This window comes from Coregonus clupeaformis, chromosome 40 (genome assembly GCF_020615455.1).
Source record: "Coregonus clupeaformis isolate EN_2021a chromosome 40, ASM2061545v1, whole genome shotgun sequence".
Lineage (NCBI taxonomy): Eukaryota > Metazoa > Chordata > Actinopteri > Salmoniformes > Salmonidae > Coregonus > Coregonus clupeaformis.
In genome coordinates, this window is record NC_059231.1 from 10,768,987 (window position 1) to 10,785,835 (window position 16,849).

Below are 16,849 nucleotides of genomic sequence, written 5' to 3' on the forward strand. Positions count from 1 at the left end.
GACCCTGGACAGGAGGGACCCAGGAGGGGTGTGAAAGCCTCAGTTATAGCATGCTGTGTGGATGAACTTTGACCCCAAACAAGCAATCCAACTCCTCCTCTCCTGGATCCTCTCGTTCCAATACGCTCTCTCTTCTTTTCTCTCCCTCCCTGTCTCCGACTCACCGCTCTGCTTCAATACACGCCCTGACATGCTGAGGGAGGGAGGGAGAGAGAGAGAGAGAGAGAGAGAGAGAGAGAGAGAGAGAGAGAGAGAGAGAGAGAGCAGCTGAGAGGGAGGGAGGGAGGGAGGGAGGGAGGGAGGGAGGGAGGGAGGGAGGGAGGGAGGGAGGGAGGAGGGAGGGAGGGAGGGAGGGAGGGGGCGTGTGAAAGAGGAGGGAATTCCATCTGAGCCAACTGTACAGAGAGGCAAGAAACTTTGAGCCAAATGGAAGAAGAGAAAGGAGAGGAAGCGTTCAGCAGCAGATAACTATGGAGGGGAGGGAGAACACTAGGAGATCTTATCTGTGGTAAAGTGATCCCTCCTGGCAATCTCTCACGCTCTGACACGCTCTCTGTCGCTCTCTTTTTTCTCGCTCTCTCACTCTCAGACAGAGAAGAGGATCAGCGGTGGGAAAGACAGCGTCGGTACTGGAACCGTGTAGGAGCAGCAGCTCTGCTCATGGACATTTTCCTTGTGTTTCTAACCTGAGGACCAGGTGGAAATGACAGACACACACTGATTGGCTGGAGGAACCTGTGGAGAGATTAAATTATCTTTCTTCACACACCTGTGTCCAGAGGACTGATCCAAGTTGACCACAGATCACTGGGAAGGATTAAGAGACTAGGATGGTATCTGGAGGAGCCACCAGATCTTAACATCTGACGCAGAACTTTCAGGACACTCAAGGAAAGTACCCTGTCACTGCCAGAGGTGTATAGTCCATTCAAATCAAAAACGAAACTGTAAGAGGAACTGGGGAGCGGAGTATGGGGTGTGGGACCTGTGGTGGAGTGACTCCTGGTTGGTTCCCAGGAGCCCGATGAGTGACAGTAGCCATAGCAGCAGCCTGCTCCGGGGCCGCCGCTTCTACTGTAGGGAATGGGCCCTGGAAAAGCTCCGGCGCTGTCTGGAGGCCAGGTCCACTCCCGGCCGGTCCCCGGGGGTCCTGGTGACTGGGGGCCCCGGGGCAGGGAAGACAGCCCTATGCACGGAGGCAGTATGGCCCACCTCAGATGCAGCGCTGGCGGTCGGGCTGGCACCCCGCTGCCTGGCGTTTCACTTCTGCCAGCGGGAGGACGGGAGGAGCGTTGCGGTGTGGAGGTTTGTCCTGGGCCTGGTGGATCAGCTGAGGGCCAGCCCCTTCCTCCCCCTGGGGTACAGGGACACACTGGACATCCCCTTGGTGGCTCCCGCCCTGGAGACCCTGCACTGCCAGAGGGACCCGGACGACACCTTCAAAAGGTCTGTACTCTTTACGCCCCCTAGCATCACCAACTTATCTAGACAGCTTTGTGATTTGCTCTGATGTGAATTCAATAAGTAATGATAATAATGTCTGTGGAAGTGACATTTCTATAGAGACATTTCAAACTCAAACATTGAGTCACTCAGATTGATAGAGGGATAAATACGTCTGGGAAATATACCCATTGTTTGATTTGACATAATAGTCACACTGTCACAGTAGCACATGAATAGTCATAGTAGCATAATGCATTTGGAAAGTGAAATAAATCACACAACCACCAAGCAGACCACTTCTCCTAGCTAACTGTCCTTGACTACTTCCTTCAGATAACAGGGAGTTTCCATTAACTTTCAGATTCCATTTAACACTGTACTTTTAAAAGCCTGTCACTGCTGGTTGCTGCTCAGTCAAACAAAGAAGTCCCACAGAAAAAAGCTAGCGATTTGTTTACATATTCATCTATTTCTCCCCTAATAATACAAGCCATTCAGCGCTCTCACAATGGTCCTCCAGTCTGAATGAACGCTACACTGCTATTTACGACACGTCCTTTTAGAAACCAGAAACAAAGACGGGGGGAGAAAAAAAATGCTTCCCTCGAGTCACAAAGACGGAGTCGTTGGTATCGCTTGGTGAGGTCACCATTCTCACGAGGACCCTCTGTCTGCCTGCCTCTGTCGTGCTGACTCTGGGGGATGATTGTGGACGGTGGAGGTACGGTCACGCTCTCTCCCTCTGTTTGCCGTGTCTCTGGTGTACAGGGCTACATTCCACATTGCCCTCGGACTGACCCATAGCCTGGAGGGAGCTGTGTGTGTGTGTTTTGGAGCCTGAGTGAGAGAAAGTGGCTGCGGTTTGAGCCACTGTCATGTGAACACTAAACAGCGGTTCGAACAAACCGAGGAAACACGAGCTTGGAGTGACGGTGAAAGCACATGCAGAGGATCCTCAGTTTAGAACAGATTCTAGCGGTAGCCATTAGAGTCGTTAACGCCACATAACCGCTTAGCTTACACTGTCAACAATCAACAGTGGCTAGTGGACCCAACCACCTCTAGGGAATTGCTTTATTACTAATTTTTTTACAAGGCTTTTCCACTGCCTTTCATACAGCTTTATTCTGTCGTAGAGTTCATACAGTTTGTCCTTAACTGTCCTTTTAACCACAAGGCTATTCTCTCTTATCTAACTGCTGTTCCACAAGGTTGGCCCGTAGCTAAAAGGGTCGGCAGTTTTAAATCACTTCTCTATACTTTGGACCAATTAGGGTTCACAGGGCCGGTGTTGTCAGGCTTGTCTCCACACCTTGTCCAATCACAGCAGGGCTGTGGGGTCAAAGGTCAGCCTTTCGGCCAGTACCACGAGGACAGGATGGGGCAGGATGCCCTGAGTCAATTAAAGGGCCATTAACCTGGTTCTGGGCACACACAGCATGTGCTCACACACACACACACACACACAGCGTTTGTTCCTCTCTTTTATCATATCACTAAGGCACACCAACGTGCGATAAACCTGTAGCCTAAATGTTTTGGACTGGAGCCGACGTTGACATCCCCTGTCAAAAGGCACTAAGTGCTTTTACACAAAAACTTGAGCTGAGTGTATTGTTCAGTGTGAGTAATGAAAAAAAGGACTGCAGCCTTTAAAATTGTGTTCGCTAGGCTATGTCTTATATTTACGATAGCTGACACCTTCCTCTGGAAACTTCTAAGAGGAGAGATCATCTAAGCAGAGTAAATCCATTGTTGTGAATGACCAAGTCTCTGTTCTTCTGCCTTCTAACACAGACTCAACCCATCAAACACTTTACATCGTTACACAACCTTTTTTAAATGTCACATGTATCCCTTCATTAGGTCTCTATCTCTGCCGCAGCATGTTGTTACCAGGGTTAGTGAGTGCATACATTTTTTTTCATACTGGTCCCCCCGTGGGAAACAAACCCACAACCCTGGCGTTGCAAACGCCATGCTCTACCAACTGAGCTACACGGGACTACGGTCATATTGTCATCACCCTCATTATGTTGGACACACACACACACACACACACACACACACACACACACACACACACACACACACACACACACACACACACACACACACACACACACACACACACACACACACACACACACACACACACACACACAGTACACACAAAGGGCCCAGGACTGAGTTGAGGTGATGGGGAAAGGATGTCCACAGTAGATATCCCAGTTCCTAGATAGGGCCTGCTGCTACATGGACTCAGGTGAGGTTAATAGTTTTGATAAGAAGGCTGTAGGAGGGCTGGCAGAGACTACAGTCCTGTTTCTGTGTGTGTGCCCAGGGCGGTACAGGAAATCACAGAGCTTCTTTAGACCTGAGTCACTGGATCACTCTACCGCCTAGGGAGACAGGGTGAGGGAGGGAGACAGGGTGAGGGAGGGAGACAGGGTGAGGGAGGGAGACAGGGTGAGGGAGGGAGACAAGGTGAGGGAGGGAGACAGGGTGAGGGAGGGAGACAGGGTGAGGGAGGGAGACAGGGTGAGGGAGGGAGACAAGGTGAGGGAGGGAGACAGGGTTAGGGAGAGCCAGGGTGAGGGAGGGAGACAGGGTAAGGGAGGGAGACAGGGTGAGGGAGGGAGACAGGGTGAGGGAGGGAGACAGGGTGAGGGAGGGAGACAGGGTTAGGGAGTGAGCCAGGGTGAGTGGGATGAAATGCTTGCCTGAGCAGGACAGATGTAACACTCATACCCTGGTGAATACAGAAACTGTTTCCTCAGAAAACCCCACCGTTGATACCACAATTCTGCTCTCATTTTATGACCACTTCCATTCCGCAGCCTTCATTATGTTTCACTACAGAAGCTTCAACCGTCCACATTCCTGTTCAGACAGTCACTGAATGATGCAACTATGTATACTATTACAGCTAAGTTCCATTTAATAAACAGATCTCTCTCTCTCTCTCTCTCTCTCTCTCTCTCTCTCTCTCTCTCTCTCTCTCTCTTCTCTCTCTCTCTCTCTCTCTCTCTCTCTCTCTCCCTCCCTCCCTCCCTCCCTCCCTCCCCCAGGGCGGTGTTATTGCCTTTGCTGGACCTCCCTCCCCCAGAGCAGCCCTTGTTTCTGGTTGTGGACTCCCTGGACTCGGGGTGTGGGGCCGGGGCCGGTGAGGGGTCCAGCGGTGTTGGGGCCCCAGGGAGGAGCAGCTCTATCTCGGAGCTCCTGTCCAGTCACCAGCACCTCTTCCCCAGCTGGCTGCTCCTGGTCTGCTCTGTACGCAGACAGAACAAGGCTGTCTGTAAGATGTTCTCAGGTATGTCTGGACTGACTCAGCTCTTCCTTTGCATATGGAGTGAGCTGGCCTGTGTTTGAAAGCACCTCTCTCAAGTCAGGCTTTTCTACAAGCCTATAGCATGGACAATATCTCAAGTCAGGCTTTTCTACAGGCCTATAGCATGGACAATATCTCAAGTCAGGCTTTTCTACAAAAGGTAAACAAAACAAAAATACATTTGAATGTCATTAGAATGTGGGTAGTGTTAGAAAATGCTAATTTTAATCAACTGTGACGTGATCAGGAACAAAGCAGCGAGGGACAAACCATTGTATTCCTGTCCTTGTCAGGCGTGCTGAATGCCGGTTATATTCTACTGCCCACACAGGACCACATTAGTTTTAACAAAGCACAGAAAACCCACACTCTCATTATCACAGGGTGGGTGACATCTGAAGACGTCTTTGCTGGAGAGGAGATAGAGATTCTATTTCCAACACAATCCTGCTTAACACCATTAAATACTGTAGCGCTCTGACACCAACACAATCCTGCTTAACACCATTAAATACTGTAGCGCTCTGACACCAACACAATCCTGCTTAAAACCATTAAATACTGTAGCGCTCTGACACCAACACAATCCTGCTTAATACCACTAAATACTGTAGCGCTCTGACACCAACACAATCCTGCTTAACACCATTAAATACTGTAGCGCTCTGACACCAACACAATCCTGCTTAACACCATTAAATACTGTAGCTCTCTGACACCAACACAATCCTGCTTAACACCATTAAATACTGTAGCGCTCTGACACCAACACAATCCTGCTTAACACCATTAAATACTGTAGCGCTCTGACACCAACACAATCCTGCTTAACACCATTAAATACTGTAGCGCTCTGACACCAACACAATCCTGCTTATTACCATTAAATACTGTAGCTCTCTGGCACCAACACAATCCTGCTTAATACCACTAAATACTGTAGCGCTCTGACACCACCAGTGAAAATGGAAGTGTGAATCCACTGCAGGATATGTATATATACACTACATGACCAAATGTATGTGGACACCTGCTCGTCGAACATCTCATTCCAAAATCATGGGCTTTAATAACCCAATTAACCTATTTCATGAAGCTTCCATCAAACAGTTATTGTGCTGACGTTGCTTCCAGAGGTAGTTTGGAACTCGGTAGTGAGTGTTGCAACTGAAGACAGCACTCGGCGGTCCCGTTCTGTGAGCTTGTGTGACCTACCACTTTGCGGCTGAGCCGTTGTTGCTCTTAGAAGTTTCCACTTCACACTAACAGCACTTACAGTTGATCGGGGCAGCTCTAGCAGGGCAGAAATTTGACAAACTGACACCTTGGAAAGGTGGCATCCTATGACAGGGCCACGTTGAAAGTCACTGAGCTCTTCAGTAAGGCCATTCTACTGCCAATGTTTGTCTATGGATATTGCATGGCTGTGTGCTCGATTTGATACACCTGTCAGCAACGGGTGTGGCTGAAACAGCCAAATGTAGTAATTTGAAGGGGTGCCCACATACCTATGTATATATAGTGTATATATATATCCCTCTGGCCTGACTGCAGTTGAATGCTACCCCATACACATTATATTATTCTGTCTTTGCAGGGAAGTCCAATACCTCTTCCTAAAATAGAAAAACAATCTCAAATTACAATAAGTGAGTTTCAATAAGTCTCTGTCTCTCTGTCTCTGTCTCTGTCTCTGTCTCTGTCTCTGTCTCTGTCTCTCTCTGTCTCTCTCTGTCTCTCTCTGTCTCTCTCTCTGTCTCTGTCTCTGTCTCTGTCTCTGTCTCTCTCTCTCTCTCTCTCTCTCTCTCTCTCTCTCTCTCTCTCTCTCTCTCTCTCTCTCTCTCTCTCTCTCTCTCTCTCTCTCTCTCTCTCTCTCTCTCTCTCTCTCTCTCTCTCTCTCTCTCTCTCTCTCTCTCTCTCTCTCTCTCTCTCTCTCTCTCTCTCCTCCAGGTTTCCGTAAACTGTGTCTGGACGACCTGCGGAAGACGGCTCCGGTGCGTGACGTGCAGCAGTACATCCTGCGGAGGCTGGACCAGGAAGGGGCGCTCCGCCGTCAGCTGACCCCTGAGACGGCCGACATGCTCAACCTGCTGCACATCAAGAGTGGCGGTTGCTTCCTGTTCCTGGAGCAGGTGCTGGACGGCGTGACGGGGGCCCTGGTGGGGCTCCGGGAGATCCGAGACATCCCCGGGACCCTCAACGGCCTCTACCTGTGGCTCTGCCAGAGACTCTTCCCCAGGGGCCTGTTCCTCCAGGTCAGGCCCCTCCTCAACACCCTCCTGGCCTCCCCTAGGCCCCTCACCACCCAGGAGATCTACACCGCCACCTGGACCCAGGACATGTCCCTCAGCCCTCTGGACTTCCAGAGCAGGCTAAAGGATCTGTCCACGCTGCTCATTGATGGGCCGGGAGGCAGCAAGCTTCTGTTCCATGCTAGTTTTGCAGAGTGGCTGACGGACGTGAAGTACTGCACCCAGAGGTATCTTTGTAGCATGTCTGAGGGTCACACCATGCTGGCCATGGCTCTCACCCTGCGCGCCCCACACCTTAACACCGAGGACACCTGTCAGATGGGCTCGCACCTGATCAGCTCAGGCATGCACAAGGACAACCCTGCCTTCCTGGCCCTGTGGCTCTTGTGGGCTGATGTGCCCCCTCTGGCTAGCTCCTCTCACCCCTCTTCCCCTGCTTCTCAGCCCCTTGTCCTGGTCAGGCAGGAGGTCCTCCAGCTGCTGATGAAGAGCGGGGTGTTCCCTCCCTCCTGCACCCCAGACAGAGGTCCCAGCGTGGGGGTACACTGTGCAGGACGAGGGGGGACCATCGTCCGGCGGGCGCTGGAGAGGCAGGACTCAGTGAGGGTGCTCTTGGACAGCGGGGTCAGTGTGAACCGGACCGACCCCACAGACGGACGCACCTTGCTGGCCAGTGCGGCCCAAGCAGGCTCAGCCGACGTGGCCGACCTGCTCCTGTCCAGAGGGGCTGACCCTCTGATCAGTGACCACCAGGGCCAGACTCCCCTGACGCTGTCTGCCAGGCACGGCCATGTTAGGGTGCTAGGGATGCTGCTGGACTGGGCCAGGGGTCAGGAGCCGGAGACCGCCGTGAGGATGGTGGAACACGCGGACAGCGAGGGCTGGACAGCCTTACGGTCAGCGGCCTGGGGTGGTCACACTGAGGCAGTGCACCTGCTGCTAGATGCGGGGGCGGACGTGGACGGTTGTGATGCGGAGGGCCGGTCGGCGCTAAGGGCGGCAGCCTGGGGGGGTCACGAGGAGATCCTCCTCACGCTGCTGGACCACAGGGTACAGGTGGACAAGGCAGACCGGGAGGGCCGCACGCCGCTGATCGCCGCCGCCTACATGGGCCACCGGGAGGCGGTAGAGATCCTGCTAGACCACGGGGCGGAGGTCGACTTGGCCGATGGAGATGGACGTACTGCCCTGTCCGTGGCTGCCCTCTGTGTGCGCACAACAGCCGGGGTCAAAGGTTATGGAGACGTGGCCAGCCTGCTGTTGGAGCGAGGGGCTGACCCAGGGCACAGGGACCGGGATGGGATGACCCCTCTGCTGCTGGCGGCGTATGAAGGTCATGAGGAGGTGGTAGAACTGTTGTTAGAGGCCGGGGCTGATGTAGACGAGAGCGCCGGGCCTGACGCCGCCACCTCTCCTGCTGTCACCCCGCTTTTGGCGGCTGCCGCCATGGGCCATACTAAGACAGTGGGCAGGGTGCTGTTCTGGGGCGCGGCGGTGGATAGCATCGACGGGGAGGGTCGTACAGCTCTGAGCCTGGCAGCAGCACGGGGCAGCGTGGAGGTGGTCAGCGCTCTCCTAGACCGAGGGCTGGATGAGAACCATAAAGACGATCTGGGCTGGACCCCGCTGCACGCCGCCGCCTGCGAGGGCCACCGGGGGGTCTGTGCCGTCCTGACGGAGCGTGGGAGCATGGCGCGTGTCGGAGAGATGGACATCGAGGGACGGACACCCCTCATACTGGCCGCGCAGGAGGGCCACAGTGGCACGGTGAGGCTCCTGCTGGACCGCCGCTCACCCATCGACCACCGGGCGTATGATGGCCACTCTGCACTGAGCGCCGCCGCCCTGGAGGGCCACGCTGAGGTGGTGGAGCTACTGATGAGGCGGGGCACGGACACGGACGTACGGGACGCAGAGGGCCGCCCGCTGCTCTATCTCCTGGTGCTGGAGGGCCATCTGGACATGGCTGCCCTCCTCATGGAGAAAGGGGGCGTGCCCCTGGAGTCCCGGGACGGGGAGGGGCGCACGGCGCTGCACGTGGCCTCCTGGCAGGGCAACCTGGAGGCGGTGGGGCTGCTGGTGAGCCATGGGGCGGACGCTAACGCCCAGGACGGGGAGGGACGACCTCCCCTGCACTCTGTAGCCTGGCGGGGTCATGTGGAGCCTGGCCGTCTGCTCCTGGAGGTCAGGGGAGTCAACGTGGATCTGGCCTGCCACCAGCAGGGGGCCACGGCACTGAGCATCGCGGCTCAGGAGGGCCACGCCAACATCGTGGCTATGCTGCTGGAGAGAGGGGCCAACCCTGACCACATAGACAAGTACGGCCGCAGCCCCGTCAAGGTGGCCGGGAAGAGGGGCCACTTCACCATCGTCAGGCTGCTGGAGAGCTACGGAGCCAAACCGTATCCAGGCCTTCTGCGCCAATCGAACACCCGGTCACCCCAGTCATCCACTATGAAAAGCCCGTACTCAGCCTGCTCAGGGAGTAACGGGGCCACCACCTCCACCTCCTCAGCCTCGGCCTCCTGCTCCCCAGGCTCCACGGCCGATCGCTTCCACTCCAACCAGAGCTCCCAGACATCCTCCTCCACAGCCCACTCCCTGGCCACGGTGCAGACCGTCCCCGCTGACAGCCTCTCTTTCACCCAGCAGATCCAGCAGCACTCCCTCCCCCGCAGCCGCTCCCGCCCCTCCACCCTGCCCCCACCCGGCTCCGCCCATGGCAGCCTGCACGGCAGCAGCCGCAGGGCCCGGTGCCCCATGGCCAGTCCTCCTCCACCCACTCTCTGCACAGTCACGGCCATGGTGCATGACTCCGAACAGCCTTACCCAAGAGGGTTCGACTATCCCAGTAAACACAAACCCCCCAGCCTGATCCAGGAGGAGAGGCCTCAGTACGGAGCGGGGAGGTGGAACTCTGTCATGGCTTCTCTAGGGGTGACGCCTGGACAAGATGGCCCCAAAAACAGGGACAGTCCCCCTACGGGCTACCCTTACCAGCTCCAGAGCCCTGCCCAGAGAGGGACATGGGAGGAGAACCAGAAGATGTCCCTATCCCCCACTACTGCCTTATCTGCTGACTCCACGGTGGTCATGACGACCACGGACCCCCAGCTCAACCTGAAACAGGCCATCAAGCTGCAGTTTGAAGGGCCCAGCAGCGCTGCCTTATACAAGAGGGAGACGCCTCTGTGAACTACTGACACCTACGGGTGAGTACTGACTGTCGCCAAAGAAAGGGAGTAGATTAGCTTTAACACTAGCATTAGGGAAAGGGACTAAATGTGTTCAAAGCTGTGGAGCAGAGGTTTAAAAAGTATAGTCCAGACAAAGGGACCCAGGTGTGTAGGCAATCATTCATTGTGTGAGTCTTCAGAGATGCTGAATGTAGAGTGCTGTTATGTCAGAAATCAATTCTCACTAACCTCCTACTCAAAAGCAACCGTTATTTGAACTCCAGTTGGCCGTACTTTCTGTCCGTTTTCTATTTCATCATATGGATCTTCCCCAGAGTGAATATCAAGTATGGTATTATGTAAAACCGCCTTTAAAACCAGAATTGGTCCATTACACGTGGACTCTCAAGGATGGCACGTCCCAAACCATAAAACCAGCAGCCACAGTGTCCTGTCCTTTCAGGTGGTACATTTGGAGGAATGTTTGGAATTTTAATGACAGCTTTCTCTGTTTTAGGTTCTAGGTGGACGGGGACATTTTGGGAGTTCAAGAGGCCATTTTCACAGTGGATAATGGCTCTTACGGGGCAGATGATCTCTCCCTCCACCCTCTGGTCATCCCACCCAGGGCTGTAACTAGGGTTTGAGTTTTAGTGAGGTCCGGAACAGAAGGGGTGGGGGGTGGGGGGGGATGACAAACCTATAAAATGCTATTTGGAGAACAGCACAAACAAGCAGAAATGCCCCCAGTCATTATCACCTTGGCTGCTGTAGGTTCATTCACCTCAGTCCATCTACAAAGGCATAGACTATTAGCTATACAGTTTTAATGTTATACCCCTGAAAGAGGAGAAATATGAGAAATGATTCACACTGACACATAGCATCAGCGACAAAACGAAAACGTATATGATATTTTTAGAGCTGTACTGTTGCATTTTAATGTTGGCCGAATGGGAACATAGGCCATGTGCAGATGTTCATATTTATTTTTTACTTGTTTGATAAGATTAGTAAAGATTCCCCAAAGTTTGGGAACCACTGTACTAACCTCTCTGGCTGCTTCCTCTCTCTCTGTCTCCTCTTCTTCCTCCTGCATGCATTGCAGCCTGCCTCAGCCTCACTACTGAGCACCACATCACTGTCTGTCTCAGTAGCCTCACTACTGAGCACCACATCACTGTCTGCCTCAGCCTCACTACTGAGCACCACATCACTGTCTGTCTCAGCCTCACTACTGAGCGCCACATCACTGTCTGCCTCAGCCTCACTACTGAGCACCACATCACTGTCTGTCTCAGCCTCACTACTGAGCACCACATCACTGTCTGTCTCAGCCTCACTACTGAGCACCACATCACTGTCTGTCTCAGTAGCCTCACTACTGAGCACCACATCACTGTCTGTCTCAGTAGCCTCACTACTGAGCACCACATCACTGTCTGCCTCAGCCTCACTACTGAGCACCACATCACTGTCTGTCTCAGCCTCACTACTGAGCACCACATCATTGTCTGTTTCAGTAGCCTCACTACTGAGCACCACATCACTGTCTGCCTCAGCCTCACTACTGAGCACCACATCACTGTCTGCCTCAGCCTCACTACTGAGCACCACATTACTGTCTGCCTCAGCCTCACTACTGAGCACCACATCACTGTCTGTCTCAGCCTCACTACTGAGCACCACATCACTGTCTGCCTCAGTAGCCTCACTACTGAGCACCACATCACTGTCTGCCTCATTAGCCTCACTACTGAGCACCACATCACTGTCTGCCTCAGACTCACTACTGAGCACCACATCACTGTCTGCCTCAGCCTCACTACTGAGCACCACATCATTGTCTGCATCAGTAGCCTCACTACTGAGCACCACATCACTGTCTGCCTCAGCCTCACTACTGAGCACCACATCATTGTCTGCCTCAGTAGCCTCACTACTGAGCACCACATCACTGTCTGCCTCAGTAGCCTCACTACTGAGCACCACATCACTGTCTGTCTCAGTAGCCTCACTACTGAGCACCACATCACTGTCTGCCTCAGCCTCACTACTGAGCACCACATCACTGTCTGTCTCAGCCTCACTACTGAGCACCACATCACTGTCTGCCTCAGCCTCACTACTGAGCACCACATCACTGTCTGTCTCAGTAGCCTCACTACTGAGCACCACATCACTGTCTGTCTCAGCCTCACTACTGAGCACCACATCACAGTCTGTCTCAGTAGCCTCACTACTGAGCACCACATCACTGTCTGCCTCAGTAGCCTCACTACTGAGCACCACATCACTGTCTGCCTCAGTAGCCTCACTACTGAGCACCACATCACTGTCTGTCTCAGTAGCCTCACTACTGAGCACCACATCAGTCTGCCTCAGCCTCACTACTGAGCACCACATCAGTCTGTCTCAGCCTCACTACTGAGCACCACATCAGTCTGTCCCAGTAGCCTCACTACTGAGCACCACATCAGTCTGCCTCAGCCTCACTACTGAGCACCACATCAGTCTGTCTCAGTAGCCTCACTACTGAGCACCACATCAGTCTGTCTCAGTAGCCTCACTACTGAGCACCACATCACTGTCTGTCTCAGCCTCACTACTGAGCACCACATCACTGTCTGCCTCAGTAGCCTCACTACTGAGCACCACATCACTGTCTGCCTCATTAGCCTCACTACTGAGCACCACATCACTGTCTGCCTCAGACTCACTACTGAGCACCACATCACTGTCTGCCTCAGCCTCACTACTGAGCACCACATCATTGTCTGCCTCAGTAGCCTCACTACTGAGCACCACATCACTGTCTGCCTCAGCCTCACTACTGAGCACCACATCATTGTCTGCCTCAGTAGCCTCACTACTGAGCACCACATCACTGTCTGCCTCAGTAGCCTCACTACTGAGCACCACATCACTGTCTGTCTCAGTAGCCTCACTACTGAGCACCACATCACTGTCTGCCTCAGCCTCACTACTGAGCACCACATCACTGTCTGTCTCAGCCTCACTACTGAGCACCACATCACTGTCTGCCTCAGCCTCACTACTGAGCACCACATCACTGTCTGTCTCAGTAGCCTCACTACTGAGCACCACATCACTGTCTGTCTCAGCCTCACTACTGAGCACCACATCAGTCTGTCTCAGTAGCCTCACTACTGAGCACCACATCACTGTCTGCCTCAGTAGCCTCACTACTGAGCACCACATCACTGTCTGCCTCAGTAGCCTCACTACTGAGCACCACATCACTGTCTGTCTCAGTAGCCTCACTACTGAGCACCACATCAGTCTGCCTCAGCCTCACTACTGAGCACCACATCAGTCTGTCTCAGCCTCACTACTGAGCACCACATCAGTCTGTCTCAGTAGCCTCACTACTGAGCACCACATCAGTCTGCCTCAGCCTCACTACTGAGCACCACATCAGTCTGTCTCAGTAGCCTCACTACTGAGCACCACATCAGTCTGTCTCAGTAGCCTCACTACTGAGCACCACATCACTGTCTGTCTCAGTAGCCTCACTACTGAGCACCACATCAGTCTGTCTCAGTAGCCTGCTCTCTGTAAAGAAAAGTTATTATGAGAACTTAGTAGCCTATTTTTCTGCTTCTGCTGAGGTCAGGCTCTGTTTAACGTTAACTTCATACTTCATCCTTCTAGCTGGCTAAGTAATACTAGCCAGAGCCCTTTAACGTTACTGCAATAGAAGTCTATGCCGGCAGACTGACATATCTATTAATGGCTAGTGGATTAAAAAAAGCATAGACAGAGACAGGCCAGAGACAGAGACAGAGACAGAGAAAGACCAGAGACGGAGACAGACCAGAGAGAGACCAGAGACAGGCCAGAGACAGAGACAGAGACAGAGAAAGACCAGAGACGGAGACAGACCAGAGACAGACCAGAGACAGAGACAGACCAGAGACAGAGAAAGACCAGAGACAGACCAGAGACAGACCAGAGACAGAGACAGACCAGAGACAGACCAGAGACAGAGACAGAGACAGAGACAGAGACAGACCAGAGAAAGAGACAGACCAGAGAAAGAGACAGACCAGAGACAGACCAGAGAAAGAGACAGACCAGAGAAAGAGACAGACCAGAGAAAGAGACAGACCAGAGACAGACCAGAGAAAGAGACAGACCAGAGAAAGAGACAGACCAGAGACAGACCAGAGACAGACCAGAGAAAGAGACAGACCAGAGAAAGAGACAGACCAGAGAAAGAGACAGACCAGAGAAAGAGACAGACCAGAGACAGACCAGAGACAGACCAGAGACAGAGACAGACCAGAGACAGACCAGAGAAAGAGACAGACCAGAGAAAGAGACAGACCAGAGACAGACCAGAGAAAGACAGACCAGAGAAAGAGACAGACCAGAGACAGACCAGAGCCAGAGACAGACCAGAGACAGACCAGAGAAAGACAGACCAGAGAAAGAGACAGACCAGAGACAGACCAGAGCCAGAGACAGACCAGAGACAGACCAGAGACAGACCAGAGACAGACCAGAGACAGACCAGAGAAAGAGACAGACCAGAGAAAGAGACAGACCAGAGAAAGAGACAGACCAGAGACAGACCAGAGACAGACCAGAGACAGAGACAGACCAGAGACAGAGACAGACCAGAGACAGACCAGAGAAAGAGACAGACCAGAGAAAGAGACAGACCAGAGACAGACCAGAGAAAGACAGACCAGAGAAAGAGACAGACCAGAGACAGACCAGAGACAGAGACAGACCAGAGACAGACCAGAGACAGAGACAGACCAGAAACAGACCAGAGAAAGAGACAAACCAGAGAAAGAGACAGACCAGAGAAAGAGACAGACCAGAGACAGACCAGAGACAGAGACAGACCAGAGACAGACCAGAGAAAGAGACAGACCAGAGAAAGAGACAGACCAGAGACAGACCAGAGACAGACCAGAGAAAGACAGACCAGAGAAAGAGACAGACCAGAGACAGACCAGAGACAGAGACAGACCAGAGACAGACCAGAGACAGAGACAGACCAGAAACAGACCAGAGACAGAGAGACAGACCAGAGACAGACCAGAGACAGAGACAGACCAGAGAGTGTGTGACAGCTCTGTGACACAAAGTGACACACACATACTTTCCCCCTTTAGAAAGACAGCTCTTATTGATTCACCTCTGGTTTAAGGCTGTATCTCTGTAGGCCCAACACAAGGCTGTGGGTTACACCATGGTTTGATGCTAAAACCAATCATCAATGGACTTCTTCAGAAGCAGAAACCAAACATTTCTAATCTACGATCAAAAGCCTTCATCAAACCCACCACAGTGGTGTAATAGAGTAACAGACTCTTGTGAAAGGGCTCTCACTCAGACAAGACCAAATGGGCATGCAGACCCACAACAACCCACTCTCACAGGACCTAAGATTGGTTTTATGCGGGAGCTCTTTTTCACGCCCATGCTGCTTTAAAAGCAAAGATTATACTGTCTGTATGAGGGCACTTACACCTATCTATACAGCAGTATGTGGACACCCCTTCAAATTAGTGGATTCAGCTATTTTAGCCACACCCGTTGCTGACTGGTGTATAAAATCGAGCACACCGCCATGCAATCTCCATAGACAAACAGTGGCAGTAGAATGGCCTTACTGAAGAGCTCAGTGACTTTCAACGTGGCACCGTCAGTTCGTCAAATTTCTGCCCTGCTAGAGCTGCCCGGTCAACTGTAAGTGCTGTTATTGTGAAGTGGAAATGTCTAAGAGCAACAACGGCTCAGCCGTGAAATGGTAGGCCAAACAAGCTCACAGAACGGGACCGTCGAGTGCTGAAGCGCGTAGCGCTTAGAAATCATCTGTCCTTGGTTGCAACACTCACTATTGAGTTCCAAACTGCCTCTGGAAGCAACGTCAGCACAAGAACTGTTCGTTGGGAGCTTCATGAAATGGGTTTCCATGGCCGAGCAGCCGCACACAAGCCTATGATCACCATGCGCAATGCCAAGCGTCGGCTGGGGTGGTGTAAAGCTTTCCGCCATTGGACTCTGGAAACGTGTTCACTGGAGTGATGAATCACGGTTCACCATCTGGCAGTCCGACAGACAAATCTGGGTTTGGCGGATGCCAGGAGAACGCTAGTTGCCCCAATGGATAGTGCCAACTGTAAGGAGGAGGAATAATGGTCTTGGGCTGTTTTTCATGTTTCGGGCTAGGCCCCTTAGTTCCAGTGAAGGGAAATCTTAATGCTACAGCATTCAATGACATTCTAGACGATTCTGTGCTTCCAACTTTGTGGCAACAGTTTGGGGAAGGCCCTTTCCTGTTTTAGCATGACAATGCCCCCGTCCACAAAGTGAGGTCCATACAGAAATGGTTTGTCGAGATCAGTATGGAAGAACTTGACTGGCCTGCACAGAGCCCTGACCTCAACCCCATTGAACACCTTTGGGATGAATTGGAACGCAGACTGCGAGCCAGGCCTAATCGCCCAACATCAGTGCCCGACCTCACTAATGCTCTTGTGGCTGAATGGAAGCAAGTCCCCGCAGCAATGTTCCAACATCTAGTGGAAAGCCTTCCCAGAAGAGTGGAGGCTGTTATAGCAACAAAGGGGGGGGGACCAACTCCATATTAATGCCCATGATAT

At 52.7% G+C, this 16,849-nt stretch overlaps 1 protein-coding gene across 1 annotated transcript; it reads left to right on the forward strand.

The window, feature by feature from the left end:
• Positions 1-402: 402 nt before the first annotated feature.
• LOC121555091 (ankyrin repeat domain-containing protein 50-like) lies at positions 403-11,251 on the forward strand. The gene is made up of 4 exons (XM_041868895.2): positions 403-1,446; positions 4,518-4,759; positions 6,728-10,241; positions 10,723-11,251. Exons 1-3 carry the CDS (start codon positions 1,025-1,027, stop codon positions 10,222-10,224), a joined length of 4,161 nt encoding a protein of 1,386 aa, XP_041724829.2. The 5' UTR covers positions 403-1,024; the 3' UTR covers positions 10,225-10,241; positions 10,723-11,251.
• Positions 11,252-16,849: the final 5,598 nt, after the last annotated feature.